A 27,983-nucleotide genomic window follows, 5' to 3' on the forward strand; every position below is an offset into this window, starting at 1 on the left:
TCTGCAATTACTCACGGTACGCTTTCACCCCCTATGGGAATCTCTAGCTCAACCCGCAATGTGCATGTTTACCTTTTGATAATGTGCCTTATTACCATGCAATGTACCTACCCTGATGACGAAATGTTATTGTTGCTTACGCTTGCGAATTGAAGTATACACCACTGTATTTGTCTGCCATTGTGATTTTCCTGACTCGAAGCTCCATTCCATGTAGGCCTCTGTTTCTTTTTCTCCCTTTAATGTTTTCTATGTTTAAAAACTAATAAACAGAATAAAAAATAAAAAAAAGAAGTGTATGTTGTGTAGCTGATCCGACAAATTGCGGCTGTAAATTGCGCTGCTGCAAAATGTTCTCTTTTTAAGATTTGATTGCTGACTGATAAACCTAGAGGCAGATTTATTTAGCAATGTGTACCTATCTATGCATTACTGGGTTGGACAGCACAATGTTAGTTAATAGTTTTTAGGACAATCAAGGCATTTAAAAATGAGTCTAAAATATAGCACAAGAATCATTTCTGAGGTGCTTTATTATATTGCAGTTGAGAGCAAAGCAGAATGTAAATTACAGGAGCGTTCAGTCAGTCGTTTATAGACCTAAGTTGTGAACCAGGCATTTCCTCCACTCCCCTTCTTAAACTGGCTGCAGCGTATAGCTTTTGTATGTTTCTCCTCATTTCTCTTGTTTCAGATCCTTGTCTTTCCGGCTAGGGGTGTTGAATGTCATTTTCTTTCAGCGCTACGCCTTTGCCACTAATGACATCTCGTGTTCAAAGCTGTCCTGTAGCAATTCCCAGGAGGCAAGCTTTGACGTTTCTACTAGGCATCACCTGGAGAGTTGAACCTGGGTAGCAAAACCTTTTTCAAATGGCCTTGCTATGAAAAGGAGGAAATGCTGAATTCAGTAGTGCACTTTTTCATTTAAAGAAGAAGTCAGGCCATCGGACAAACTACGCTTTGCAACAAAATAAAACAAATCAACTTGCATTTGTGTCAGCCACTGAACATTATTTTCTCATCATTACAATTCATGGAGAACAAGAACGATATGAGGTGTCCCAACTCAATTTCCCAAGAAGCACTGTAAGGTTTTGTGGCAGATTGAAGCTTGCAGGGATCATAGAATTACTAACATAGGTGGTGCAGAGTCTGGTAAGCCTTTTCTCTGGGAAATGGGTGACTCGAGCCTGAATTTTAAATTGGTAGGATGCCATTTCGGCAGGGGCGTTGGATAATAACCTGGTGAGGAATTGTCATGTTATAAGCTGCTGGACTATAACTGGCAATATTCAGTAGCTGTGCACTTAGCTGAAGGTGCCAAATTCTCCCGAAGGGATCCTTCATAAGGATAAGCAATCCCACATTCTCCAACAGTACACAGGTTTCTCTGATACAAAAATGTTAACAACAAGATAGTCTCAAAATTGTCCAGGCAACTAGACTACCTCTGTAATCTTCTGGACCCCTGTTAGAAATATCTACAAGTGTGTGTGTGAGTAAATCTAATAGCTAAGTGATATTAATCTAGTGTGAAAGTGGCAGGCAAGCTGAAACAGAAGTTGTAGATAGTGTCCTCTCGGTGAAAACATTTTAGAATTTCGATGAAGTTATAACATAGCCAGCATGAAATTAACAATTAATATAAACTAAAGGTACACAGCTGTCAAGGCTTAAAATAAGCAATGCAGAACACTGTAAATTAGTAAAATAATGGAAAAAGTAAGCAACAAAGGTGTAAAAGATGCATATGCAAGGATCAGAGAAACAGACCAAGCTGGTACCAAAGAGAAAGGTACCAAGTAAGCTACGAAAATGTGATGTGCACGTCTTGGGTGATGGAAGCTGTGAGGCTGGACTGTGCAAATGACCTGGTGGAGGTCCACATTAAAATACCTTTTCATGTACACAGTGCATCAGCGATTAGTCCCAAATTAATTTCTCATGTAGATGCAAAAGAGATTAGCTCAGTGAGGCATCCTTGTTTCTTGGCACAATCTTGGAAATGCCACGGATGTGTCATTGTTTCAGCCTATGATCTAATTAGAGCCAGTTTACTCAGTGACTCTCCATCACCCTCTGATCAATTGTGTGAGGACATCAAAAGCCCGGCAATGCCAGTGCAGCTTTGCTAGAAGGATTCTGTTCACCAAACTGACATAACATCTGCTTGAAATCGGTCTGATAGTTGTGGAAAAGGGCAGAAGATAATGAGCTTGTGTCTTTTCATGCTAGTGGTAGTATTTGCGTAAACATATTTCACATATAAGAAGGGCAGTTCCATAAACTGATCTAAGCACCATATTAACGACAAGAAATAAAATTATTTACTTGGGTCTTTGCAAAGATTTGTGAGGATCTTCTTTCCTGATGATTCGTTGATTCAAATCAATGGAAGGCAAATTGTTTTGAATATCGTGTTGAAATGCACTTTGTTCTGGGGATCCAATTGAACTCCGCTATGTTTGGTTACATTCTCTCTGTTATGGTCTGAGGACCGAAACATGATTTGCTCAGTGTGGGAATTTTATTTCTAATCCAAACACTACAGATTTGAGATTTTGTTAGACCTATTGCTGTAAAACTAGTGTTAGATGCAAGTATGTTTTCTTTTCTTAATAGTCAATTTCCTTGGTTAGATAGTCTCAACAACTGTGTCAACCATCTTGTCTTATTTTTGTTACCTGCTGCTTGAAAAGAGCTCGACATTATTATCGTATGATTGATTGTCAGCTTACTTTGGAGAGCACAAGGGTGTGCAGTGAGTGGTTAAAAGGATGACCTTACAACCTTCTTTAAGTTCTCCAGTGTCTGCTTCAAAGATGAGATTGCCATTACTATCTTTTGAAGGACTAATACTTTTTTTGTTGTAGAGTAGAAACATGACGAGCTTCTCAAACAGAATGGTCAGTTATAATGTGTGCCTAGAATATCTGCTAACCAATTAAGAACAAGACAAACTTTGTTTATTTTTCCTCAGCGGCTTGAAGAATGATTACAACAAAGAAACATTCACCTTGAAACATAAAATTGATGAACAGATGTTCCCCTGCCGATTCGTAAAGATAGGTAAATCTGCTACATCTTTTGTTTAATTTAGAGTGGAAAGTATAATTCGTAAAACCTCATGCTAGTTATTTTTATCGACATCTTGATACAGATGAAACAAACATCAAATAGGTAGTCAAATCAATTTTGGTATGATATACCTCAGTCTCAAATATCTTTAAAAATGTGTGTGTGTTTCTTTGTGTGTGTATCTGCCTGTCTGAGTATCCGCAACTGTGTTTGATTCCACAAAGCCAGAGTAGAATTTTAAAAACTGTATAGGTCAAAAATGTATCAGCGATGTTATTGTCATATTTTTTTTAATTGCTTGCAGCATATTTGGAATCATTTATGCGAAACCGTATTTGTGCGTTATATGCCACTACTCAAAACATTTCATTAGCACTGTAGACCTACTGTAGACTTTGCTGTGGAAGCTACACATAAACATCCAGCAGCTATTGGGAAATGCTTTGTCTTTGAATTGGTGTTTGCCATTCTGCTTAATGTTACACATTCTTAAGCCTTCGATTGACTTTTTTTTCTTGAAAACCCAAAAAGTGGTATCTTCTCATCAGTGCGTACAATATGTTTGGAAACCTTTTTTTTTTTTCTTCCTTGGATAGCAGATTCCAAAATACCATTTGTTCTGATGGATACATCTAATGGCAGATTCCTCACCTTTGGAATATTCCGAGACGCCAGACTGCATCAGAGATTTCTCTCAGCAATTCTCCACTTTCATCTGGCTCTGTAGTAACTTCATAGTGCTCTAGAAATGACAAATCAGAGCCCCAAAAACTGCAAGATTTAAGCCGTACCATGACTGCAGGAAGCAGATGTGGGTCACGGACCCACAGAAAGTGTGCCTATTGTACTTGGGCTCCAGCCATGACTGGAATTTGTACACTAAGTGCAACTGAAGATGAAACATTATGTCGCCAAGCATATTAAGAGGGCTGCTCCCTCAGTAGATCACGGTCACAAGGTCGGTCCGACTTGACGTCCCGTATCCTCCCAAAGTCTTCCTTTCTGTCGAGGATGCATCAAATGCACACAAAATAGCCACGCAAGGCTCAACCCCAAGCACTCAAAAGCTGTGCAGAACCCACCTCCTTCTTGACACTGGAGCTCTGGCGAGAAGTCACTCAAAGGGTTCAGCGTCTTCTGACTCCCAAGTCCAGCATCTGGTCCCTGGTTGTCATCGACCCCGAAGCAGAGAGCTCCCTTTAAGAAGGCCATGCTGTCATCAGCTCCCTCTGGTGTGTCTTCTGGCCCATTGAGCTTTAGGGGCTTCCATTACGTCTTCCACTGGCGGGCCCAATGCCAACAGTTCCCTCTGTTCCCATACCCATAACTGCAGCAGTTCAGACTTCAATTTAGGTCCCAGGGTCCACGCCAGTTCCTTCAGTGCTGATGCACTGGTACTGGATCCAATCAAAAAGCCAGTCTTTGACCTGAACCAATGTTGTTCCACACCAGGCCTATGTATGAATCCACATTTGTTGTACAGCCAGACCTCCAGGCTAGACCTCTCCCTCGACATCAGTACTATGAGTGATTGAAGGCCCTCTGCAGCTCCGATTCCGATGCAGTCCAGTGCATAACCTATGTCCCTCGCAACACTGATGATGACAAGGAGGTGGGTTATCTATTCTGCCCTCATTACCCTGATGAAGGGCTGTACTGAGACTTGCAAACATGCTAGTGAATGTATTTACAGCACCAGACTCAACAACTGCTTCACCAATGGAAAAAAGTGCCTCTTTTGCTTTAGTAGTGCGAAGAGCAGCATAAGTGCTATACTTTCAATTGCCTACTCTGGAAACTTGGCCAATTTATTGCCTGAAATTCATCAACTAGTTCCAACTTCATCTGTGCTATTACCATTTAACAAGGCCCTTACCGATACTGTCTTGTGTTTGTGGCTGGACTGATCGCTCGGGACAAGGACCAGTGAAAACCTGGAATGTGTGAAGGCATTTTAGTGTGAATATGGTCTTGATATGGTTTCAGTTTTGGTCCGTTCCTATGATGTACATTGGGTCCGCCCACACATGAAGGCTATCATTTCTATCAGGAGAGATGTGGGAACACAAGGCAGTAAGACTTTGACCATTTGAACATTTGCTAGAAGTCACACAAATATGGGAAAAACACTGTGTTTTGACTCATATGTGTACGTTCTTTGGGCTTTCTGGTTAAGGAAATGCCCTTGGATCAACGCAAGCCACACCACCGTAGATTCCCCTGTGTCGCTAAGCTTTCGAAATTCCCATAGTTGGTAGGGTTCCCTGGGTGCTAGCCAACCTTGAGCCAACATGTTGCAGGCATCCCCTATGTAAAGAAAATAAATCGGGTGTTTTAGGTTATTTTGGACATCTGCAGTGCATTCTGGTAATACAGTGTACTGGGATACATGAAAGCCACACTACCCTTGAGTTCCCTGGATCTCTAGGTTTCAGAAATCTTCAAGGATCGTAGGATTACCTGTGTGCTGGATGACCCATGTTGATTTCTGCTTGGGTATCGCCCTCTTGGTAATCCTTTAGGGTGCAGATCCATTAGAGATTGGTACTGTTGGAAAGAGGAAATTATCATCTTTTTAACTGTAGCTCTCTAATTTATATTGGTGCTCGGGGACCTGAGCTGTGTCTCCGAGAACTGTACAGAGTGAAATTAGGAAAAGACAAACCGGTCTTTCTGTTTTTACTATCAATAGTGGTGATGCTATTGCTCTATGCACGCTGCTCATCCACAAACAAAAAGCATCACGTTGTTGGGGAAACTGTTCCTTAGCATCAATGATGGTGACTTCTAAAATAGAGTCCATCTGGTGTGTCCATTAGCGAGATTTCCTGCCTTTAGTGGAAGGACTGGGGAGGTAGTGTGGAGGAAGTGAACATTACGTCCTCCACACTGAAGAGGTTAGTGTTGCTAACACCTTCTTCTGTAGTAGGGGATCTCTGTGTATAGTCATAATCTAGAGAATAGTCCCACCCATGTGCGTGGACCCCGGAGCAATCAAAAATAATCTCTTAAGTTGTCAAAAAATGCAGACCTGCACAGACACTTAAGAGAGAATTTAAAGACAGATAATGCAGCCTATATCCACAGGCTACACTGTCCAGTACTTCAGTACACCAAAAATCCACAAACAGCACAGCCATTCCAGATTTCTCCACATAGAAAAACTTCTTTTTACTAGCAAAACCCTCTGGAATGATAGAGAGGAAGGAGTGGACAGACAAGCCCCATAGGCTGCCATTATGTGGCTCAGAACAGGATACTGTGCCTTTAAGAGAACTTTTCAGAACTCTCTCAGTATCCCAGAATGCACAGCAGGTCCCATTTACTTTCAGTTCTTTTTTCCGGCTCCTGCAAGTAGGACCCTGGAGCATTGAGCTCTCCCTTTTCAAGGGTTTATTTGGTGATTTTTCACTTTTTCAAGTATTTGAGTGCTTTCATTGAAGTACTTTGGTGTTTTCTTCCTTGTGTGTGTCTTGGTGCACTCTTTTATTTGTCAAAATGCCTGCTTTGTTTGACAAATGCCCAGAGTGTCCGAAGAAGAAGGCCAAGTCGGACCCACATGAGGTGTGCATCGTCTGCCTTCCCTCATCTCATGTCCCAGAGGAGTGTGGCATCTGCCAGACATTATCCACCAGGACCCTGAGAGAGAGGATGAAGATCAGGCTCCAAGGCCTGGAAGATAGAAGACTGCAGACAAAAGGTGGGTCTGGGCATGCTTCATCTGCCCATACTGAGGCCTCTGGGGGGCTCCCCAGAGGCAGGAAGGCCAGCAAACGTCCTATTTCTCCGCCGACGTCGATAGCATCGACGACGGCGTCGAGAGGGATGATAGCAGTCTGTTCCCCGTCTCCCCAGGGCTCTGGGTTGAAGCGGCGTCGACGTTCGACGTCGAGGGGACTGACGATGCCGCCGTCGAGATCGCCGTTGACGGTGTCATCGACGTCGTCGTCGAGTCATCGACGTCGAAGGAGTTCGGCCCGGCGTCGGCGCTCGCCGTCGAGGCGACACTGCCGCTCGCCGTCGGCGAGGAGGAGGTCGGCGTCGAGGGGATCTTCGACGTCGAGGAGGACGTCGAAGACTCGCAGGCGTTCAGCGTCGAGGAGACGTTCGACGTCGAGATGGCGATGGCGTTCGCCGTCAAGAAGGCGTTTGACGTCGAGAAGTCGACGGTTGCCGTCGAGGAAGAGACGTTCGTCGTCCAGAAGTGACTCAACGTCGAGACGAGGGCGCCGGTCGACGTCGAAACGGCGTTCCTCGACGTTGAGATGACGTTCTTCGACGCCAAAGAAGCGCAGAAGGAGTTTTGGCGCCAGGAGTCCCTCTGGGTCCGCTGGGGCGCCTCGGCGACGTTCTCCAATAGAAGAGGGAGTCACAGGTGTACTCCGAGGTATATACACCTTCCAAGCCAAGATCGGCTACCCCTCCTCTTCCCTTGCCCAAGGAACCTCCGCCACGGAATCCCACTCCGCCTCCGCTTCCACCTCTGGTTCCACCTCATGGTCATCCTCTGCTACCTCCTCAAGGACTGCCTCCGGTTCCGCCGAGGTCGGTTTCGCTGCCACGGTACCCGACGCCTCCTAAGGGGACTCCTCAGCCGAGGGTCCCGGTCAGGCCACAGTCTCCTGCTCCTGTAAGACCTGCGGAGCGTCCGAAGCCGAGGAAATCGCGCTCTCGTTCCGGACGGAGGGCGAGATCGCGGAGTCGTCGCCGGTAGTCGACGAGATCAAGGCGACGCCACAGGAGGCGCTGATCGAGATCCCACACGGGCTCTTCTGGGACCAGGGACTACTCGCCAACTTTGTCGGAATCCCCAGGGACGAGGGTGTCGCCAGTGGACGACATCGTCTCATTCCAAGATGTTCTGCTGAGGGGTGCGGCTAAGTTGGGCATCACGTTGACGGTGCCCACACCGTCCGTGATTTTCGAGACGCTACATAAAAAGCACCTGTCTCGGCCGTTGCTACCCCTAGTACCAGGATTGGTAGAGCCCGCTCAGGAGTTGTTTCTCACTCCAGCGGTGACGAAGGCGGCTCCATCCAGGCTCCTCAAGAAGTACTGGGCTCCGGATTCTGACCCGGCCTTTCTCAGGATGGATCCGCCACCGGACTCGGTCATAGTGACAGCTGCTAGGAAGCAGCATGACACCACCACGTCGTCCACGGTACCTCCTGATAAGGAGAGCCGCTGGTTAGACTCGGCTGGCAGGAAGGTCTGTGGGACGGCGTCTACGGCAATGAACGCTGCAAGTGCCGCGGCTTTGCTGGGGCGATATGATCGAGCCCTGTGGGAATCCCTCCAGCAATTCGCTGAGCTCCTTCCTCGAGAGAGAAGAAAGAGGACTTTCAAGAGATTCTCAATGAGGGACTATTGGTGTCAAAGCGCGGCTGCTGATGTGTCCCTTCTGGCGGCGCATGGATATTGCCATGGTGTCAACCAACGGCGCCACGCTTGGCTTCGCCTTACATCCCTCAAGCCAGAGGCCCAACAACGGGTGGCCAACCTGTCTTTCCCGGGGGAAACCCTGTTTGGCAAGCATGCGGATGACGAAATGGCCCACATGAAGGCGGAGGCCGAGACCCTGACGGCTGTCTGGTTGGAGAAGCCCAAGGAGAGGAAGACCTACCGCCCGTTCCAGAGACGGTTCGGGGCGCAAGGCGGAGGGCGAGGGCAGGCTTCGGGACAGCAACAGCAACAACAGCAGCTGCAGTTCCGGAGGCCCTTACAGAAGCGCCAGAAGGGCAGAGGCCAGCAGTCCGCAGCGGCGAACAAGGGCCCGGCTGGGTCTAGGCCCTGAGTGGTTACTTCCCCTACATCCGTTACCCACTCCGGTGGGGGGAAGCGTTCAATTTTTTCTGGCAGAGTGGAGAAAAATTACTCCGGACAAGTGGGTGTTGAATATTGTTTGCAATGGATACAGTCTTCGATTTTTCTCGTAGTGCATGGCAATGGTAGCTGCACACCTGAGGAAGAACAAGGTGTTTGTCTACCCGTACCTGGACAATTGGTTGATCAAGGCCTCCTCCTTCTCGGAAGCTCAAACGCACTTCCGGAAGACGTGCGTTCTCTTAAACAAGCTGGGGTTGCACATCAACATGTCCAAGTCTGTCCCGACTCCGGTCCAGTGCATACAGTTCTTGGGAGCCTCCATCAATACGCTGTCAGCAAGCGTGTCTCCTTCCTATGCTTACAAGTGGAAGAGATTTTGCATCTGGTGCAAGTCCTAGAACTATGACCCGACGACGTGTAAGGAAGATGTCATCCTTCCGTATCTTCTTCATTTGGCGCAGTCTGGCCTTAATGTCTTAATGTCTATTCTATTAAGGTTCATCTCGCTGTGCTGACTGCCTACAGGAAATGCCCTTCACAGACTTCCTTCTTCCCGATCCCTGTGATCAAAGATTTTTTGGAAGGGAAGTGTTCCCTCCTGTCCGGCTTCCTTCGCCTTCATGGGAATTCAACGTGGTGCTGTCCAGATTGATGAAGGAGCCTTTTGATCCTTTTCATAAGGCTTCGCTGCAGCACCTGTCCTGGAAGGCGGCGTTCCTCGTGGCCATTACATCGCCCGCAGGGTGAGTGAAATTCAGGCGTTGTGTTGCCAAGAACCTCATACTGTATTTCATGCTGCTAAGGTTGTTATGCGTACTCACCCTAAATTTCTTCCAAAGGTTATATCTGATTTCCATGTTAACCAGACCATAACTTTACCTACGTTTTTTCAGAATCCTTCATCTCCAGCGAAAAGGTCTCTGCATTCCCTGGATGTCAGGAGGGTGTTGACATTTTATCTGGATAAAACCAAAGATATTCGTAGGTCAGACCAATTGTTTATCAATTATGGATCAGTCGGGAACGGTCTTGCTACCTCAAAACAGTCCATCTCGAGGTGGATTGTGTCCTGTATACAATTGTGTTACCAGAAGGCTAATAAGACCTTAGGGGGTAAACCTAAGGCTCATTCCACCAGGGGCAAAGCTGCCACGACTGCTTTGCTACGTAATGTTCCAATTGCAGAAATCTGCAAGGCGGCCACTTGGAAGTCGGTCCATACCTTTGCTAAGCATTACTGTCTGGACACTGATGCCAGGACAGACGCTCCGGTTGGGCAGGCTTCGCTGCGAAATCTGTTCGCACAATAGTGGTGTTATTTCTTTATTCTCCACCGCCGCTTTGGTGTGGGTATGGGCTTGCCATTCTATTCACTAGATTATGACTATACACAGAGATCCCCTACTACAGAAGGAGTAGTTTCTCTCCTGTAACTCCAGTTCTGTAGTAGGGGTATCTCTGTTATAGTCATAAGCGCCTGCCCTCCTCCCCGGTGGAGAGAGATATTCATGTAAGGAATGCTACAGGTCTGGCGTGTTACGCCTCCAAAAAGAACTGAAAGTAAAAGGGACCTGCTGTGCATTCTGGGATACTGAGAGAGTTCTGGAAAGTTCTCTTAAAGACACAGTATCCTGTTCTGAGCCACATAATGGCAGCCTATGGGGCTTGTCTGTCCACTCCTTACTCTCTATCATTCCAGAGGGTTTTGCAGGTAACAGCAAGTTTTTCTATGTGGAGAAATCTGGACAGGCTGTGCTGTTTGTGGATTTGTGGTGGAATTTCTAGTTGAAGTACTGGACAGTGTAGCTTGTGGATATAGGCTGCATTATCCGTCTTTAAATTCTCTCTTAAGTGTCTGTGCAGGTCTGCATTTCTTTTACAATTTAAGAGATTATTTTGATTGCTCCAGGGTCCACGCACATGGGCGGGACTATTCTCTAGATTATGACTATAACAGAGATACCTCTACTACAGAACTGGAGTTACAGGACAGAAACTACTCCTTCCACTCCTTTCTTTTGGAACTGTCCCATCTGATTTTCCCATATTTCAGCATCATTGATAAGTTCTAGCACAGTTTGCTCCTGACCCCACCATATCCTTCTTCCATCTGTGCTTGAAACTAATCTTTCTCGTCACCTTACACCTCCACCATCACTTTTCTGATGCTGTTCTGTTATGTAGAACTATCTATACAAGCATGTTCAGCGTACTGCTTTTCTGGGCAGCATCCCTCCCATTTCTCTTTGTGTGCAGCTTCTTATCTTAAACTCTTTACTGAACACTCATGCTGTTGCAGGTATTCTGGACCCAATATGTTTTTACTTTCATTTAAATGGCAAAACAGCTAAAGGTGATCAGGTTTGCACTCTAGAGATTGCTCTGCTCACATTGCATAGGTAACCTCCATTCTTTGCTTGACTTTACTTGTAATTACTTAGGTTCTGTTCATGTAAAGTTTTTCAGTGTGCTAGTTATTGTTTCATCTTGATATTTTGGTATTTCGTCATACCTTGGGGGAAATACAGAACGCTGGAGTGTACATGTGTATCTGCTGGATTATGTAGTAGTGTCTTTATTGCTGTCAAAATGAGATACCAACATCAGATGCCAGTTTGAGTTTATATGATGAGCTGAAAGTTGCTGAGGAGAGCTATATACTTGGAGAAAGTGTCACCGAGGTGAAAACGAGCAGAATGATTGTGCTTTAATAGTGGTGTGTATTGATAAAGCAATGAAGTGGCTGAGCTGGGTGTCTTAGTAATGCAGTTAAAAGTGATATGAAATGACAACGTAACTTTGTTGGCTAATACAGACCACATGGATGTTTGTATTAAGTAATAAGTATCCAAAGGCAGTTATGTGGTTTGGAATACCGTGACCAATATTGTTCTATAGGAACGTGGAGAGTGTGACTGTGTCAGTATCGAAAGGTGTCATTGTACTCCCAGGTATCCAAGAATACAAGTCAGTAAGGACAAGACAAGTGGCAGTCTGCCATTTGGACAGTACCAACTGACGAAGCATGGGGCGTGATGAATAATTCTGTCAGTGCTGATACTGTGCTTTTAATCTCAGAGAGAGACTCTTAGTTTGAGTAATTTAATGGCGTTCCCTGCTTTTGAACTGGGATTTAACAACTGTGGGGGAGGGGTGTCATTACAGGGGTGTGGGAAGCTCGGGGTGGGGTTGGGTCAAATGACGACCCGACAGTCCAGGACACCTCATCGACTTACAGATGTCCCCTCATTAAACATCTCTTGTCACTACCTGTAATGAGTAGGGTATGTACTGAACAGAAGAGGGCTTGATAAGAGAAGGAAGCATTGAAGTGAAGAAGAGTGAAACTGATAAGAGTCCTGCTGGAAAAAAGTGTCAGGCATTGGTGATATGGAACAAGGAATTTGAGACTATGTCCTCTGTCCCTTAGTGATAGGGCTAACATTGTCAATTGAACTCAAACCCACCCAGTGAAAGCAAATCTGTGTCTTGACAAGCAGTTGAACCTTTCTGTCCTGATTCACTTAATTGATTATCATGCACCTCAGCGTATTGGTAGATATAGTATATATTGCAGTGATGGTCCTCTCGGTGCAGTTAAGGTTCAGCCGGATTTTTAAATGGAAATTCATTTTTAATTCCTCTTTATTAGTCATTTCAAGATATTAATGGCACACGTTCCATTATCAAAGTCTTAATATAATTCTTACATGTTTTAAGATTTGAGTTCCATTTAGTTGGATAGAGCATCTATATGAATTGAAAACCTATTTATCAGTCCTTCAGCAATTCGACAAGATGAATTGCATTTTTCTCACAGCCACTTATGTCAAACATCATTGTTGCAAATCACGAATCAGAAAGTAACAATAGTCCTAAGTAATTGTACGAGAAAAGAGATATGCTTTTGACAAAGATAATGACAGCATTTCTTGTAAAGTGGTAAGAATAATAAGGCCCAAATAATGGGGTGGTAGTCTTGAGGTTAAGATTGTTTTATGGGGGCCTGACATAGTGCATTTGTATCTTGTGGGAGGAATGAATAAGTATATATACTGTATATGTGTGGGTTGCTGATTGTGTGCATTACCCTTTGATCCCACATCTGTTACCATGTAGTTGTGTGATCATGTCTGGTCTCTTGAATCTAGCTTTATGTTGTATCCCATATGCTTGTAATATTTTTATACACTCCCATAGTCATTTAAATGGGCTAATCTTAGGTCATGTGGAAGTCGTCAATATGATGTACCATAGTAGCCAAGATATGATACCCAGATGTTTTCGAGTAGTGTGGTCTGATTATCTACGATTTGTTCATGTGCTGCTAATCATGCAAATTCTAAGGTCCTGTCTTCTTGAGTGGATGTCTTTGCTGATAACGAGTGTGTGTCTAAACATATCTTAGCGGTGGGTAGTGCTCTGGCCATCCATCTATGTTACATTGTCAGCGGTGTCCAATGTGTTGTGTACATTTGCTACCTTTGTTGAAGGTTTACAATGACAGTCACTAGATCTTTGTAACTTTCTCTATATGCCCTGCTAGTTAAGCTAAGAAATGCCCTCAAGATGAGGCGTAAGTTGATACATGGGTTTTCAACCTCTAGCAAAGGTCATTTGTGGTCAGTTTTGCTTTGAATAGTTTAGTGGCAGAACACTATTATAAGTGTCATATTTTGAAATCTAGTTATTTTAGGCTTGTTTCACACAACATTTTGCCATGTGTTAAAGAGTGCCTCACACTTTACTTAGGTGCAGTTCACTTCTAGCAAGGTTTGCCAGGGGTGCTGGGCACTTTTAGTACTACTGCAGAATGTAGGGAGAATGGAAGTATATTGTACAGACCTGATGTCATGTCTCTTTATCTGCTCCACTTTACTACGTATGAAACTATTGCAGATTCTTGTAAGGTAAAAAGGCCAGGTCCTGTCAGTCCTTCAGAGCATTGATTACGAAGGCTGTACTTCCAAAACTGAGTGTGAGGTAAGTGGAATTTTTGTCTCAAGTCCTCAAAGGACTTAAAGTTCTCTCCTTGTATTAGGTCATCTAGTGTGAGAGTTTAATGTGCAGCCGATAATCTCCAATTAAGGGACTAGTCTCGAATTGACATGCTGTGTTGAGCCATGTGTGAGCTCCCTTAGGGATATGTGGACGTATCTTTAATTTCTTATGACGCATGTCCAGGTTTTCAACATTGCTTTAATGATGGGGAGAGTGCCTATGTCTGCTTGTGCTGTAAAGGCCCTCGAAGTTGCGTAGGTGCTTTCTGTTGGCCCATATTGGAGTTTCCTCACAGCTGGGTTTAATGCAGGTTAGTTGGGATAGCTAATGCTTAAATGAAAGGAGGACATATCAGGGATCCATAGTTTCCTGGTATAGTGGTGGGTTGTAATTTTGTGTGTTTGAGCAAAATCTCTTATACCATGAACAATTGTTTGCAAGAGAGCAGCTGAGATCTGAATGACTAACATTCCCAACACGTTTTGCAGTGTGAATCTTTTCTGGATTCACATGCTGTGCTATTCTGCCATCTAGTGGTTGGGTCCAGAATGCTTTAAAAAACTGTTTGTCCTTTTACTGTTTTTAAATCTCGGCTGGCGAAAGCAGCGCGAATGCGCTGCTCTCGGCATCCGAGAGCTTTTTGGAATCAATACAGATTCCGAAGCTCTCGGAGGCGGAGTTGATGCCCCGCCCATCTTTGTAATAGGCTAGCGTCAGTTTAGATGCAAAACGCTGCGGTTGATTGTAAAGTAGGCCTCTTAGTCCCTCCTTGCTGCCGCCTTGTCTCCTTTTGGCCCCACCAACATGGATTGGATCGATCACTTGCGGACTGATATAGTGTCCTTCATTAGCTAGGAGGTACTCTTTTTTTGTCAATGTGAGCGCGGGCTGCCTGGGTCGACCTTGTTTTATTTAGATGCGCTCGTCACGCGTTGTAAACGGAAGGCTTCTCTCCCCTGCTCCTAAACCACCACGCAGTACCACTGAGTGCATAATTTTTGGTTCAAATGCAATCAGCGAAGATGGACATCTACATATTTTTATTGTTTCCATCTGCGTGGGGTAATTTACTTGTTGCAGCTTTCCAGTAACTGTTAACCTCCTGTTTTAAGCAATAGCAGCGCCCTTTCTCGCGCCCGAATTTCGGAAATAGTGGGGCTATGTTCTCTTTTAATCTTTTTGCATTTACAACACCCATCATGGCTCCCTCTATATACATTTGCGGTCTTGTGCCTAATCACCCATGAACCGCTCTGCGTTTCCCCCAGTGCACGTACCCTCCAGTCGCATCTCCCCATACGTCACTTTCCGGTCTTTCCCTCAACCCCCTCTGTCGCTGAGTACCCTGGTCTCCAGGAGCTCGAGCTATCAGTTTAATGTCTTTATTATTAAGGGACGCGCAGACGCCATTTTTATTTTTATATATATATATATATATATATATATATATTTTAAAAATCTCCTGGCGGCCTGTCTTTGAAGCCCAGGGAGGGCTCCTCATACCAGGGAGGGAACAGCAGAAGACTTTTACCTCCACCTTGTTCCCTACCCTAGGGCTGCGCGCCCCCCATCGCACAGTTCAGCAGACCTGTATTCTGGAGCCAGCCCGGGTGAGTCCTCACTATATACTCTTGTGTCCACGGGCCCGTGTGGGAGGCTCGCGCCGCTCCCTCAGACTGCAGCCTAGAACACTGGGCTCGAGGACGGCCTCGCGCCGCCAGCGATGTGTGCGTGTTGTTTGTGGCAGGGACTGGCCGCTGCCCCCTAGCTGCCTCCAGTGCTAGGTATGGAAGAGAGGTGGTGGGTGGTTTATCAGAGACCGGCACAGGTGGGGTGGCCCGTGAGTCATGGCTTCCAGTGGCCGTCTCCATGGGGATGTGAGTGTGTCACCGACTGCGTGCACTTGAGATTCCAAGAAGGACCGATGCAGACTGCTTAACCGAATTACAACAGTCTATCTTGTGTAGCAGTTATGTCTGTGTTGTTGTGTTTGTGGGTGGCCGTGCTTGCTGTTTGGTGTAAAACTCCACCCTGTATATAGAGGGTGTTTCCACCATGGTTACGTCCTATGTTTATGGTGGTCGAATCCCACGGTGGCTGTATTGTCTCTGAGCACCTCTCAGTATGTGCTGGAGTGATGGGCACCCCACTCTGGCATGACGTTGCAGGGTGGTGTCGTTAGGAGCGATCTGTAGTGTGCAGAGCACTCCTACCGTGTTGTTTTGCCCCAAACCTAGCAGGAACAAGGGCCCAGCTTATTTTAATACTCGTGCCAGTAAATCTTACTTATGTGCGATGCAGCTCTGTACGTCCCGCCCGTATTGTGTCTACATTTCTGTTTCTTATAAGCTTTCCTTTCCCGGGTGCAAGATGTCAATTTTCATGTTGATCCACCATGTGCCTGCTAAATGTAGATTACTAGGGATCGAGCATCCTCTTCTAGAGTTGGTGAACGGTCTTGGCAATTATACAGCTTCAATAGGGGCCATAGGGTTTAAACTAAGATGCACAAATAGTGTTTCTGAAGTGGTTTGCAATTATACTGCACTAAAAGGGTTCCATAGAGACCAAGGGTGCTTAAGATAATGTACACTGTTACCCTGTTTACAGCAACAGTACTAAGACTATTAGGTCTGTGCCGCATTACAGTGTGCGTACAGTCTTTTACTCAAGACATAATTAGATAATTATGTGTTGATGTTTAGTTGCCGTCTTCAGCTACATTGTGGCCTGCTAGTTCTCTTAAAGGAAACCACAATTTAAATAGTTAGGTTGAGGTTCGTACAGTAGTATCAAAAGATATAAATTCCTTCATATTGGCTCAATCGGAGCAGTGATTAAGCATTCGAGTCAAGATATACACAATATTATGTTTTATTCAACTAATTACTTTTTACTGTTGTCTTAGCATCTAGGCAACTGATCATTTCATATGACACTTGAGGACAAAGTGAGCATTCTGTTGATTTTTAAATGATACTCTGAAATGTAAGTGTTGTACAGTGCTTTGCTTCTTTCTTTGGCCAGCACTCTAGATCTCTCCCTAGGTTCTGGGTTCTGGAGTTCTCCTTCGCCCTGTTGGCAGTTGGAGCTCTGGTTGGACGGGGGGCTGACCTACCTATACCTGTACTGCAATAAAGCTTCTACTTCACCAACCTGCTTGTGGAGTCATCTTCTATTGTACAACATTTGGCGACTTGGACTAGTGGAGTGTCCAACCATTTCTTCTCCGCGTGTTGCTGCAGCCAAGGAAACTACTACAGTGCAGTAGAGTTCAAGAAACCCCAAGAACCCCGTGTGGACAGCGAGGAACGAGGACGCTGACATCAATTTCCATCTCAACGATGACCGCTTGCCAAAAGTGCACTTTCCCGATGTTTTCATCGTCGGAGGACTTCTGATACAGTGATTGACGTCATCTCTACCGTCGAGTCAGTATCGCGGTGAGTCGCTTAGCAACGCTAACTCACGCTGCGCGTTCACAACTTTGAGCCAGGCGAGTGCGTCATTAGAACGCTAACTGCAGCAGCGACGGCATCACTGAAGCGCAAGCTAAGACCGCGTCTACGTCAGTCTAACGCAAGCGGCGGAAGTGACATTTTACAAACAGGAATCAGCGTCATTGGAACACAAGCACAAGCGTCACTGGAACGCACAACTACACAGAAGCAGCGTTCCCATCTCATTCTTGAAGCGCATTTCACTTGCGCATGGACTCTCGCTGTGGTTACAACGTTTAACGTCATACGCACGACGTTTTCGGCCATTTAACAGATATTTGCATATTTACTCCGGATCTCCATGGAAACGCTCGTGTTTGAGCGCTAAGCATCGGTTCTTCGCCCCAGTTCTCCTCTGTGATAAGTGTGAACATTTATTTTAAACTCATTTTATCTTATTATTTGGTGTACTTATTTCTTTACCCTATTAGTGGTCCTTGAACATGGCTCAAGCGATCAATGTCACTCTTCCTCCTCAATTCTTATCGGAACCAGGCATTCCTCCAATAGCCTGGGAAGACTGGGTAGTCATGTTCTTTAACTATATTGAGGCTCTGGACGGTGAGGAGTATTCGAGAAAGCGAAAATGATGGGACCCCCTCAAAAAGGTTAAGTATAGGCCAGGGAACAGAGGGGAAAAAACAAATAGTAAGAGAAAAAGTTCCCTCCTAGGCCTCAGTTATTCCAGATCTGTATTTATCAAATTCTTCATATAAAAGTGACAAAATTGCACCAACCACATTTTTTTCTCATTTTTTTCAAAAATATATATCATTTATTATCTTTATACTTTAAAGTATTAGCATTGCTTTCACAGATACAATACAAAATTCATTATTTGGAAACACCAGTTGAAGCTAAATCACAAAATCCATATAGCAAAAGTAAATTATTAACACAATATATACAACAAGAAAAAGGAATCACTATTTACAACAACATTATACAAAAGACAGAAAGAATTATTTTCGTTAAAAAAGGAAGAAAAAACAATTCATGTGTCCCAAAAGGTTCTCACCCACACAAACAACTAACACACTCATGCATACACATTCACAAAAGCTCCAATTGTGAAAAGGTAGCTGGGTACTAGTAGACAGGGAGCCCCCTGTCACTAGGGCAGTCTCAACCAAATTTTTGAGACCCGCACTCTGGTAGTCGACGCGCGTTTCGGCGGCTCTAGGCCACCTTCCTCAGGACCTTTCCCCAGATGAACAGCAACCCAGTGAGACCCAAGGGGACCTAAAAAATATAATAACAGTGGTTGTAGGCGCTGCCACCAAACACAATTGCAAAAACCCACAAACTATTAGCAAGATAAAAACAGATTGTTGACACCAATCCCAACTTAGTGACGCACCACTGTCAACCTCCACATAGGAATACATTTAATGTCGATCTTACAATGAGATGATACAGTAAGTCATAAGGGTCTCGTTATATCCTAATGCCCATATATCAGGACTTTATCAAGAATTCCACACTGGTCAAAGATAGCAAAGAAAAGACAATAAACACTCACACCGTAAGATCTTGGTGTGTGTTCAAATCTTGATGTATATTCAAATGAGTGGCTGTATCACAGGTATAAGGGCTTTCTTTCTATTCATTCCCTATAACAGTAAGAGAATTATTATTAAGAGTCATAGTCCAATGGTCACTATACATGTGACTCATGTGTGCTCCAGCCCAGAGCCATACCTTACCTCATTATCCAAACATGGGTGTCTCTCCAAGAATGCCCAATTGATAAGTACCCGATGTCGCACAATTATGTCGCTTGATCCGTGGATTTATTAAGATGAACTGAACCATAAAGAAAAAGAAAAAGCACAAAGTGGACCGTAGGTGGTCTCTATATGGTATCAAACAACAGAGAAGCCATAGATTACATGTATCTAGGCAAAAAGGTACCCACCTATAGTTAATAAGCATGATTGCTTACATGTTGTGCCAGGAAATTCCTTAATTTATAAGACAAGAGCGTGTCTTTCCGTTTCCGACCTGAATGCCCACAGTGGAGGGTTCTCTAAACAAAGAGTAAGATGGAGACCTTTAGTAAGTGTGCAGTCTCTTTCTAAGCACACCTATCAACTATATTACTTTTAAATGCAATATTTCCTCCCTAACGTGAGTAATCAGGTTTCTATTGCAAGACTCCGTTTTGCCAGCTAACTCAATATCCGTTATGTGTTGTAAAAAGCCTATGGACAGAGTAGGAGTCTCAAGACTGTCATAAGAACAGGATATCGTTTCTCAGGGTGTAAGTACCCGACATAAGTGAAACACGCGGAAGGTGTAATATCATTTCTCAGGGTCCGGGCACCCGACATAGCTAAAACACGCCGGAGTGCCGTAAAACTACGAGGCATAGCCCCAGTACAGTCCATAAACATATTAACTAGAAGCGTGCAAGTATTAAGGGTCAAGGCTAACTTTCCAGCAAACGGGAGGTTCGGGCACAAACGTGAGTTCTGAGCCTGTTCCTACTCCTACCCTAAGATACGTAACCCAAAGAATCCTTACCGCAAATGTGCACAAAGTGCACCGTCAAACAGGAACACCACGGTCAACGGCGACATCGGACAGAGCCCTGATGCAACCCGGACGCATTTGTAGAGGAAAGGTGAATTATCGCGATATCCCAGGGAGTGGGCAGATCATGAAAACAAAAGCTGGACTCGATCTATTCACTCTCCGATGTGTCGACACGTGATGTAAACACAGTGTAGTAGTGAACCACAAAGGCGAACTCCTATGTATAAACAAACTTAGCGTCCACAACAGAAAAAAACCCTTTTTAAATAATTCATGGAGACAGAAATTGAAGTAAATTCAGTTCCTCGCCATTATGTGGACACGTGGTGTAGACAATGCGCAATGGTCAAATAAGGAAGGCGGACTCCTACACGCGATATACCTGGGACTACGCAATAGCACAAAAACCTGCGCCATATTGGAAGGTTGTCATACTGCCCAGGGGATGCAATAAAGTTGCAAAAATCGGTAAGATTGCAAATAATCGTCTAGTGTCAGGGTCTAAATTCCTTAGCTACAACTCGACGTCCAAAATAGTAAAAAGTAGATAATTCATCAAAACGAAAGGCTGGGTCAATTTCTTAACCATTATACGGGCACATCTACCTACATAGACTGTAAATGGGGGTCCGCAATAGCACAAACCGTGCGCCATATTGGGATGGTGTCATGCTGCCCAAGGAGTAAGACGAAGTTACGGAGGCCAGTAAGTTTGCAATCAAGGTCCCCTGCTCTCATAATAAAGATTTCCTCGCTACAAAGCCCAGAAGAACTGTACCTAGTATGGTACCACCATGTTGTTTATGATTATCCTTCTTGTCATAGAATGCAGAAGACACCACACTCCAGACAGGTCACTGTCGCTAATTATGAGCCCATATAAATAAACTATGGACTCCAGTAGTGTTGGGAAATCACAGAGGCTGACAAAATATAGAGGTTGGATTCACTGTAACTCGAGCTATGTATGTGGACACAGATATATTACCGAGTGATATACCAAGAAATGTCCTCATAGAGGCCGTGTCTCACGCAGTCTAATTGGTATATCCAAAAGGTTTCCCTTTTCTTGCGTGTAATGTCTACCACTTGGCCTAATTTAGGTTGCACTTTTTCCAAAATTCACCATTTGATCTCTTGTTCATCATGGTTCATTTTGAGGAAATGCTCCACCAAGGGGGCTGACGTTCTCTTTGTTCTGATCGCCGATTTGTGCTCACTGAAACGTGTCCGAAACTCACGGCCGGTTTCACCCACATAGGCCAACCCGCAGCTGCAGAATAAAATGTATACGATATTTTTACTGCGGCAGTTGGTCAAATGACGCAGTTTAACACTCTTGTTGTTATATTCTACAGTTTCTGAGACGATAGCAGCATCGCATGCGTGGCAGGAGCCACACCTGTGGTTACCCAATATGATGGGAAGCCCCGGAATAGGACAAAGGCCTACTGTTGGTGGTCTTTTGATTTGACGGGTATGTACCAACATATCCCGCAAATTCTGATTTCTCCTGTATGCCAGAAGGGGCAAGGGCAAAGCTGGTTCTTGATCGTCCACATTCAAGATTTTCCAGTTTTTATTTATGATGTTCCTAATCTTGAAGTTTAAAGTGGAATGATTTACCACACAGGTGATGCGGTTATGTTCTGGTCGTTTCGATCCCTGAAGTAGGGCCATTCTCTCGTAGTATTTTGCCCTCTTAAAAGCATGTCGTACAAGACGATGTGGGTAGCCTCGTTTCAACAGTCTGTCCTTCAATTCGTCTCCATGCTTATGATATGTTTCCAAATCAGTACAATTACGGCGAATCCGCAAAAATTCGCCAAAGGGGATAGATTCTCTTTGACAGTTTGGATGAAAACTATCAAATTTGAGAATGGTGTTCTTTGCGGTTGGTTTCCTGAACAGACAGACCTTCAATTCACCAGTTGTCCCTTCAATGCTGATATCTAAGAAATCTACCCTACGATTATTGTAGTTCACAGTGAATTTCAAATTTGCGTCGCTGGCATTAAGCCAAAGAACAAAAGATTCTAACATCTCCACCGGCCCTCTCCAAATAAAAAAAATATCGTCTATAAAACGCCTCCATCCGGAGACATTTTCGAAGAAGGGTGCCAACTCGTTGAAAATATTGCATAATTCCCACTCACCCATAAATGCGTTGGCCACACTAGGGGCACAGGATGCTCCCATCGAGGTGCCTTTAATCTGTTTAAAAAGTGAGCCATTGTATTCAAAAAAGTTGTTCAAAAGAACAATTTCAAGACACTGTAAAATGAACATGTCTGGGCGGTTGTTAGGGTATCTATCCAGAAGAGATGACACCGCCTGTAACGCTCGACACTGAGGTATGTTGGTATAGAGTGCCTCAATGTCGAGCGTCACGAGGATGTCAATCTCAGGATCAAATGGTAAGCCTTCGATTTTTTTAATGATGTCGCCCGTATCCCGGATATATGACGAATATTTCTGTGTGAGTGGACACAAAAAGGTGTCCACATATTTGGACAGGGGCTCCGTACATGAACCGATGGTAGATATTATACGGTGAGGAGTATTCACCTAAACGGAAAAAGGCATTACTAATGACCACATTGGGTAAAGAGGGACAGCGTTTATTCAGATATTTACCTCAAGTACTACCTGTAGGGTCACAAGCTGACTTTGATGAATTTAAAGAAGCGATAACAAGATTAGAAACCCGTTTTGGCAAAGAGGAGAACCTTATCCTTCAAAGATATAAGTTTTATAAGAATAGACAATTACCGGAAGAGAGCATTGATGAGTTTGTAGCGAGACTGCGCGAACTATCAATCAAATGTAACTTTGGGCAGATGGCGGACGAGCTAATTAGAGACCAGCTAGTTGTTCAAGCCAACAATAGAAAAGTACAAGAACGATTGTGGGCGGCAAAGAACCCAAGTTTGAAAGATGCTATAGATCTTGCCAAAGTTGTGGAAGAAAGCGAAAAGTGTATGAGAGAACTACAGAAAAGTAGTTTGGAGACTAAAGTGGCAGAAATCTCTCATAAGAATACCTATAGCGAAAATAGTGAGGATGAAGCTACTGCCATTGCAATAGTTAGGAAGAAAGGCTATGTCCTTCAGAAAAAAGAATGTACAACAAACTTCCTTTAGTAAGAATAATCAAAAGATTTGTTTTAGATGTGGTAGCTTTTCCCATCCTTCAGATAGTAAATTTTGTTTTGCAAACAACAAAGAGTGTCTGAGGTGTGGTAAGACAGGACACTTCGCTAAAATGTGTAAGAATAAGAATAATTCGAGAATTACAGTTGTTAACGAGAGTGATGATTTGAGACGTGATGTCAACAAAATCTTAGTTCTGACTGACACTGTGTGTGCGTGTGATAACCAGAGGGGTAACCCTTTTAAGGATGATTTTGTCATTGATGGGAAAGTCATTACACTCATGGTTGACACTGGTTCCAAGTGGACTATAATTCCCAATTCGTTGATGAAAAGTGTGTGGGGTGAAAGAGTGTTGAAGATGTGTGACATCTTCCCGTCTGGCTACCAGGGGGAGAAAATTGACATACTGGGTTTCTTTGAAGCTGAAATTGGTTTCAAGGGAAGATTGGCTCGTGGTAAAATCTACATATCTGCTGATGGTCCAGCAATCTTAGGCCGTCACCATCAATATGATCTGCACATAGTGGTTGATCCTAGATCTGATAATCCTATTTCTATTGTTGAAAACCCATCCTTAGAAGTTATATTAGCTAAATATAAAAATGTTTTTAGAGATCAGTTGGGCGAACTCATTGGCTATTCACATCGTATAGTCCTCAAGGAAGGCAGTTCACCTGTACAACACAAAGTAAGGAGGGTGCCCTTTGCTTTGCGAGATGAGGTCAAGGCTACCCTTGAGGAGATGCTCCAAGGGGGTATTATTGAACCCATCGAGGCGTCTCCTTGGGTTTCACCTGTTGTGATATCGCAGAAACCGGACAACAAGATCAGGTTCTGTGTGGATCTTCGTTCCCTTAACAAATGTGTTGTAGCAGATGTATTCCCTCTACCCAACATTGGCGAATTAGTATCAACCCTTAAGGGAGCAAGGTTCTTCAGTAAGCTAGACCTCAAACACGCCTACCATCAAATTTGCTTAGACGAAAGCTCAAAGCATTTAACTGCCTTTATCACCAGCGAGGGCACATTTCAATTCACCAGGCTACCCTTTGGGCTAGTCTCAGCGGCTAGCGTGTTCCAGAGACTTGTCTCTGAGGTCTTTAAGGGTCTTGATAAGGTGCTGTACTTTCAAGACGATATTTTGATTTATGGCAATTCTCTACAAGAACACAACAAAATCTTACAAGATGTGTTAGTTAGAGTGGATGAGGCTGGTTTGACTCTAAGAAAGGAGAAGTGTGCTTTTCTGTTGAGAGAAATAGAGTATTTAGGATTTTGTTTATCAGAAGAAGGCATCAAACCTAAGAAAAACTTACTTGAAGCTATTGAGTTGGCGCCCTCCCCGGTCGATAAAGATCAACTTCGGTCCTTTATGGGCTTGGTTGAGTTCTACTCGAAATTTGTAAGAGATTTCTCATCCAAGACTGCTCCTCTGAGATCCTTACTCAAAAAAGGTGTCAAATTTAGTTGGACCTCTGAGCATGAATCCTGTTTTAGATTAATCAAAAGAGAACTTAAAGCTGCAAATGTCCTCAACCCTTTTGACACTACTCGGTCCTCCATCCTCATGGTTGACGCCAGTGCCATTGGCCTTGGTGCAATTCTCTTACAAAGACAAGGTGGTGTGGAGAAAACCATTGCATTCGCGTCTAGGCCTCTGTCCACCTCTGAGTCAAACTACTCAGTAATAGAGCGTGAGGCTCTTGCTGCGGTCTGGGGAACGAGTTACTTTCGAACCTACTTGTGGGGTTACAAGTTTGTTTTACGTACAGACCACAAACCCCTTTTAAATGTGTTAGCTCCTGGTGGGGCTAGTAAAGGTTCTCCAAGGTTGGCGAGACTGGCTTCTCGCTTGCAAGATTATCAGTGTGAGATCGAATTTGTCCATGGGTGGAAGAATATCCAAGCGGATTGCCTGTCTAGGCTCCCTATTCCTTCCACTTGTTCTAGTTCTGAGATCCCGTCTGATGATCTTGCGGTTGCTGTAATGGAGGATGTTGTGTCGGTGGGCGGTGGTTCATTTTCCCATGTTGAATGGTCCAAGGGCATGGCTGAAGATTTGACCTTGAAGGCTGTCATCAGTCTTGTTTCCAATGGTTCTAGGAGGGAAAGTTCTGTTAGTCCTTCAGTCAGGCCCTTTCTGAAAATCTTAGATGAACTTTCTTTAGAGGGTAAAGATGTTTTGATGCGAGGTGACCGTTTTGTCCCTCCCTGTTCATTAAGAAAAAGGATTTTAGACTTGGCCCATGAGGGACACTTGGGTCAAAGTCTCGCTCAACGCCGTGTCAGACTGAACTTTTGGTGGCCCTCTATTGATAATGATGCAATTGATTGTGTTACGAAGTGTAGTTTCTGTAGGGAAGAGGAGAAGCGCCTCAAAGTCTTGGGCTCTCGGTCTACACAAAAAATTGTGTATGAGAATACTCCCTGGCATAGTGTCTGTATTGACTTCATAAGACCTATGAATGAACTACCTATTGATCACCGTTTTGCAATTGTTTTAATCGATTGTTTTTCTAAATGGCTGTGTGTACAATTTGTTAAAGAAATCACCACTGAAGCCACCATTAAGTTTTTGAAGAGTACTTTTATCAACGAGGGGTACCCTTCTGTTCTCATTTCAGACAATGGGACTCAACTCACGTCTTTGAAATTGACTTCATTTGTAAATGAGTGTGGTATCAGGCATCAGAAGACTAGTCTTTACAATCCACAAGGGAATGGCCTTTGTGAAAGGGTGAATCGCCTCGTCAAGGGCGTGATTCAGTTGTTCGTTGAGACTGGCTGTTTTTCAACAGAGCGTGTCCAGGAACTGGTCTGGTCTTACCGCTCCACACCCCATAAGTGTGGAGAAAAGTCTCCCTTTGAACTTATGCGTGGTCGCACGCCTGTAAGCAAATTGACCCCTGCTTGGTTGAAGGGTTCGAGTAGCGATGTTCCTTTAATTCATGACAGTGCTCCCATGCCCATTTCTGTGGGTGACCTGGTTAAAGTTAAGCCGGGAAGATTTGCTAAAGGTCTTAGCAAGTTTAGGGGTCCCTACAGAGTCAAGAAGGTTTTTTTCTCACTTCATTGTCTTGGCCAATGGTGAAAATTGGAATTACCGGAGGGTGGCCCTCTACCAGAAATGTAAAGATTCTTCTTCTGATGACCTGCTTCCTGCTCATAGTGATGGTTGTAATGGTTATTTACTGTCTTCTGGTTGTTCTCGTCTACCCATTCCCTTGTCAACCGAACGGGGGGAGGGGGGTGGTGGCGATGCCTCTACATCCTTATGTACTTATCATAGTGGTTCTGTGGTTAATTCTGCTCCTGCTTCGCTTGTTCCCACTTCTGTTCCCGTTCCTGCCTCCTCTTCCTTGGTTAATGTTGGTTTAAGGAGCTCTCGCTCTCGTCGCCCTCCCTCGTACTTAAATGACTATGTGCATTAGTGTTCTTTCCTTTTCCTGTGTTTTCTTTCCTTGCAAGGAGGGGAGATATGTTGTACAGTGCTTTGCTTCTTTCTTTGGCCAGCACTCTAGATCTCTCCCTAGGTTCTGGGTTCTGGAGTTCTCCTTCGCCCTGTTGGCAGTTGGAGCTCTGGTTGGACGGGGGGCTGACCTACCTATACCTGTGCTGCAATAAAGCTTCTACTTCACCAACCTGCTTGTGGAGTCATCTTCTATTGTACAACAGTAAGCTTCATTGACAGTAGTGCCTATCTAAAAGTAGTAATGTCAGTACATATTATGACTGTCTTTCCTGTGTCCCCGATTGATAGGTGTGTTTGAAAATGTAGGCATCAAAGTTAAAACTGTTGTCAGAATCCTCAAATAATAGTGACTGGTTTGGTAAATTTCTTCTAATTAGTGGATTGTCATTGATTAGTACACCCACTTTTCTACTGACTGGCAAGACTTTTTGGCCTCTTAACTTTATAATCAATAGTTTTACCTAGCACAAGGACTTCCACTTTGTCCCATTCAGGTGAAAATAAAAAACACATGTTTTTGTTGCTTAGCTCCTTGAAGGCAGACACATGGACAGGCAATGTTAAAGAATTTGCAACTTTAATCAGGAAGAGGATTTGTGTCCTCTGAGTATGTAGTAGCCTAAAACAATAAGCATTGAAAATGCAATAGGTCTCGCCTTTGATTAAGTAAAAGCCATTTGCTTTGCTAATGGTATTGTATGGTAAAGCAAAGTTAAGTTAATAAAAGACCTATTGCATTTTTAATGCTTGTTGTTTTTTGTTGTTGGTGGGCATCGACGTACCTCCATTTGGTGCCCCCTAGTAACGTTGTTGTGCTTCCTCCGAACGCTCCCAACTTATTTCACTATCTTCAGATTCTTTTTTTCCACTGTTTGATCTGGACATGTGCTACAGGAGCTCCTACAATTGGAAAAGAAATTTCTCAAAAAACCTTTATTGGAAGTCGACCAGAGAGAAGAAAACATCAGTTGAGGTACCAGAGAAGGTTTCACGAAGAAGTGAGGGCCCTCTTAGATGAATCCAGAGAATGCATGGACCGGGGGCTCCCTGTGCGTGGTGATGGAGAAAGCACAATTCCAGTTCCGTAAGAATTGCCATCACCAGTTAGCCCAGAAGGACCAGCATCCTCTCTGCAACCTCTGCAAGCAAGAAACTTACCAATAAACACATTATGCACACCAATCAGATCAAGGAGTATGGTAGCAAGGGAGGAGAAAGAGATAAGCAGATGCTTACAACACCAAGCATTCCTGCATCCAACACCATTAGGGGGCAGGATAAAATATTTCATTTAGAAGTAGAGGAAGGTCACTTCGGACAAATGGATTTTGAACAATACAATACAAATGTTGCATAGAATTAGCCAAACACCTCCAGGCAATGGGACATGGAGAAATATACACTCCAAGAAGA

General features: G+C 44.2%; 1 protein-coding gene across 2 annotated transcripts in view; it reads left to right on the plus strand.

Moving 5' to 3' along the window:
- The window catches only part of MKLN1 (muskelin 1), a 785,750-nt gene that overhangs the window by 140,711 nt on the left and 617,056 nt on the right, over window positions 1–27,983 (plus strand). For both annotated transcript variants that reach the window (XM_078677414.1, XM_078677419.1), the window contains exon 4: window positions 2,981–3,069. In XM_078677414.1, the coding sequence (XP_078533540.1) occupies window positions 2,981–3,069 (89 nt within the window). The remainder of the gene's footprint in view (window positions 1–2,980; window positions 3,070–27,983) is intronic.

The sequence above is a fragment of the Lissotriton helveticus genome, chromosome 1_1, assembly GCF_964261635.1.
Source record: "Lissotriton helveticus chromosome 1_1, aLisHel1.1, whole genome shotgun sequence".
Taxonomy (NCBI): domain Eukaryota; kingdom Metazoa; phylum Chordata; class Amphibia; order Caudata; family Salamandridae; genus Lissotriton; species Lissotriton helveticus.